The sequence below is a fragment of the Tupaia chinensis genome, unplaced genomic scaffold (assembly GCF_000334495.1).
Source record: "Tupaia chinensis unplaced genomic scaffold, TupChi_1.0 Scaffold144058_2, whole genome shotgun sequence".
In the NCBI taxonomy this organism is placed as follows: Eukaryota; Metazoa; Chordata; class Mammalia; order Scandentia; family Tupaiidae; genus Tupaia; species Tupaia belangeri.
Genome location: NW_006203911.1, coordinates 133,948 through 137,953, shown reverse-complemented (window position 1 = coordinate 137,953; position 4,006 = coordinate 133,948). Strand labels below are relative to the sequence as shown.

The following is a 4,006-nucleotide window of genomic DNA, read 5'->3' as shown; positions in this document are numbered from 1 at the left end:
AGGTGTCACCTCGGGCAGAAATGTGGATGAGCCCCCTGAGCTGGCTCCGGGGCCGGGAGCCGAGACACCAGGCTTGAACCCCTGGCCAGTCCCTGGACCTCAGGGGCCCTCTGCCTACAAAAGACAGTCATGCTGGGCGCTTATCTCCGTTCTGTTCTGGGAGCTTGCGAAGCCAGGGCCTGGGTGAGAGGACTTTGGGCTCTCCCCGGCCCGTGTTACTGATTTACTCAGGCCACGGCTGGCTGAGGCTGGCACTCACCTGCGCCACCCTGGTGCCTCTGCGCTCCCTCTCCACTTCAAAGATTAGGCTTGGCAGCTTCTGTTCCTAGAAAGGTGTCTCACAGCTCCCCACGTTCCTCCTCTACACGAGGGCTGCTGCGGCCCTGGGGAGTGATCTGGGGAGCCACACCCGCCCAGCCCCAGCCTCATCCTGCCCTCTGTCTCTCCAACAGTCCGGAAGACAAAGGGCAACCGAAGTACCTCACCTGTCACTGACCCCAGCACCCTGCAGGCAGCACCATCTACCTATGGGAGTTCCTCCTGGCGCTCCTGCAAGACAGAAACACCTGCCCCAAGTATATCAAGTGGACCCAGCGAGAAAAAGGCATCTTCAAGCTGGTGGACTCCAAAGCCGTGTCCAAGCTGTGGGGGAAGCAGAAAAACAAGCCCGACATGAACTATGAGACCATGGGGCGGGCACTAAGGGAGGAGCGGCTGGCCCCTCAAATCCCTGCCCTGGGAGAGTCACCAGGCTCTTCCTTAGCTATAAGGAGTCACTCCCCCATTTTCTTTTTAAGTTTATTCATTTCTTTCATGAGAGAGTGAAAGCGGGGGATTCCGTCAACGGGGTCTTCACATCGCGATCCACCACCTGTCCCAGCCGGCCTGGAGCTCAGGCATGTGTGTGCGTCCCTGGCGTGCTCAGGAAGGTCCTGGAATGCAAACCCAGGACCTTTCCCACGTGTGTCCAGTTGCATTGCTACTGCGACACCGCATGGCCCTGCTCCCACTTCAGTGGAGACCTGAGAAGTCCGAGTGCTTGGGTTTTTTTTGTTTTTTTTTTTGCCCGTAGTGCATGTGCTCGCTAGGGTGGGGCGGGGGAATGTCCACACCGCCACCCTCCTCTTCCATTCTCCTCTTGGCACTCTGAGCATGCACGTACATAGGTCCGGTGTGGTTTTCAAGCCCCTGGGTCCAGGATTCAACCTGCATAGTTAGCCATATGGGATCCAGTGCCCTAATTACCACACCACCTGCTGGCCCAGTCTTAGTGCTGTAAGCAGTCTCTTAAGGCTCCCACCTGCTTGTCCCTCCACCCCACCCCCCTGTAGGGAGAAACCTCCCCTTTCTCTTGCATTTCTCTCCCAGCCCTTTCTCTTTCTATAGAGGAAGGGCAGTTTAGCCCCGTCCCCCACCCAGTCCCCAGCGAGGGCTTGCCTCCTTCGCATTCTGTAAGCCAGACGCCTAGAGAGGAGGGCTGCAGTTGTCCTGGCAGGCTGGGAGTTGCTGAACCACCCGCCATCCACCCCTCTGCTCAGATTCCAGCCTTCATTCCCTCCCCGGCCTCTGCCCCAAAGCAGGATGGGGGCTGGCATTTGCAAACCCTCTGGGGGCCAGCTTGGTGGAACAGCAGTAACACATTGCTCAATCCATAGGGAGGCTCATGGGTTCAGTTCCCGATGGACCTATACATGCTAGGTCTGTCACACCCATGACACTGGCTGGGACCGCTGGGGGACTGTGGTGTGAAATCCTCTGAGGGTCGTGTGTGTCTCTCTGTGTCTCTGTCTCTAACTCTCATGAAAGAAACAAGTAAACTTTGGAAAGGAAAAGGAAGAAAGAGAGGAAAAGCAGACACTCCCGGGACCTCATAGATCTCATGGATCCCTGGAGTTCTCAGGGGGAAATCTCAAAAAAGTCTTCCAAGGGTTGGGCCCCGTCCCTTACCCTGGGCCTCCTGCTCGCTCTGCCCTAGGGCGCGGGGTGGGGCAGGTGGAGAGGGAAGGCCTCCCTGCTTGGCCCCAGCTGTCTCCCTTCTCCCTGCCCCTGTGTCCCAGATACTACTACCAAAGAGGCATCCTGGCCAAGGTGGAAGGGCAGAGGCTGGTGTACCAGTTTAAGGAGATGCCCAAGGACCTGGTGGTGATCGAGGATGAGGATGAGAGGAGTGAAGCCACAGCCACCTCCCCGCAGGCCCCCAGCGCCTCCGCGTGCTCCGCCAGCACCGCCCGGCGAGCCAGCTCCAGGGTCTCATCCAGAGCCGCCCCCCAAGCCAAGGGGAGCTCTCCCTGGGAGAAGGCCAGGACTCAGCACGTTGGTCTGCAGCCATCCGCGAGTCTGGAATTGGGACCGTCTCTAGATGAGGAGGTCCCCACTACCTCTACCATGATTGTCTCTGCGCCCGAGGGCCAGGCCAAGCTCACCAAAGCCGTGAGGTAAGGACCCAAGAGCTCATTGCCAGTCCTCCCAGGTCCCTGGTGTCATTCCTCACAAAGCTCTGCTGGGCGGGTGGCTGGGCTCAGAGGGCTCCACAAAGAACCCCTGGGAAGCCAGCAGGGCGCTTGGAGGTCACGACAGGAAAAGTGACTTGCCTGAGGTCGCTCACCACAGTGGCAAAGCTGGCACCTGGCCTGGAGCCTTCTGCCACTGGCTGGGGCTGTTCCTGTTAGAACGCAGTGCTCCCGAAGGAGCCACCAGAGGCCTCCATGTCTGCACCCCCAACCTCCACTCCAGGAATATTAGGGAGACGCCTGCTCCACCTCCCTCGGGACCTCTCGTCCCACCTGGAAAGCTCTCACTCCTTGTCCATGCTAAGGGGCTGCCAATGGCCCCTGAAAGGTTGGCTTTGGGTCACCGAGTGCTCTTCCAAAGAGGGAAGCAGTAGAGCGGAATGGCCCTGATGTGAGTCCCTGCCCTGTGCTTACTGGCTGTGTGGTCTTGGGACAAGTTACATAACCTCTCTGTGCCTCCATCTCCTCAAGCTATAAAATCATTCTTATTCAACTCATGGTTTTTTTTGGGGTGGGGGAGAGGTTTTTGCTATAGGGTGCATGCGCTCGCCAGACAGACAGAGAGAGACAGAGACAGCGAGAAATCACCCCCCAGGGGGGATGGTCACGCCGCAATCCCTTCTCCTCCATTCTCCTCTCGGGATCTTGGGCACGCACGCACACGCGCCCGGCGTGAGTTTTCAGCCACCGGGTCCGGGATGCAAACCGCGGTTGACTACATGGGAGTCCAGCGACATAGCCATTATGCTAACTGCTGGTCCAGATTTTTTATTTTAATTTTAATTGCCAGAGGGCATGTGTGCTCACCAAAGAGAGACAGAGAGAAGGACAGAGAGGAAACACCACCCACGGAGCATGGTCACACTCCCTTCTCCCCCCTCTCTCTACTGTATCGAGATTTGGGGCATGCATACACTAGCGCCCAGCTTGTTTTCCAAGCCATCCGGGCTGGGATTTGAACCGTGCTGGCCATGGAGGATCCGGCTGCCTTAACCACCAGACCTCGGGGCTGTGTTTTGAGGACTGAGGGAAATGCCACATGCCAGTCCCATAGAATGACCTGGCATGGATTCTGAGTGCTCGGTCAGCTGAGCTACCACCACAACAAAGGAACAAACGCCTTCGGCTCCGCCGCCTTCGTGCCCTCTTCCTGGCCGGGCAGGCGGAGCGCGGCCTGCCTTGACGGGCTCTGTTCTCTGCTTCTCCTCAGTGCTCCATCAGTGCCCGGCAGCCTCCACCTAGGAGTGGCCCCTGTGGGCGCGGGGTCGGCCCTGGCCCTGCAGCCCATCCCCCTGACCACGGTGCTGACCAGCGGGCCTCCTGCCAGTACCACAGCCGCCACTCAGCTCGTGCTCCAGAGCGTTCCGCCTGCCTCCGCCTTCAAGGACACCTTCACTTTGCAGGCCTCCTTCCCCCTGAGCACCAGCTTCCAGGAGAACCAGGTGGCGGCTCCCGGGGCTCCGCTGATTCTCAGTGGGCTCCCCCCACTCCCGGCC

The 4,006-nt window shown here is 59.0% G+C and overlaps 1 protein-coding gene across 1 annotated transcript in view; it reads left to right on the top strand.

Annotated features, from left to right (window-relative positions):
• Positions 1-4,006, top strand: part of ELF4 (E74 like ETS transcription factor 4) — a 17,536-nt gene that overhangs the window by 11,435 nt on the left and 2,095 nt on the right. Inside the window, 4 exon segments of the mRNA XM_006165856.3 lie at positions 453-503; positions 506-704; positions 2,058-2,435; positions 3,721-4,006. The exon segment at positions 3,721-4,006 is cut by the window's right edge and continues 2,095 nt beyond it. Coding sequence (XP_006165918.1) covers positions 453-503; positions 506-704; positions 2,058-2,435; positions 3,721-4,006 — 914 coding nt within the window.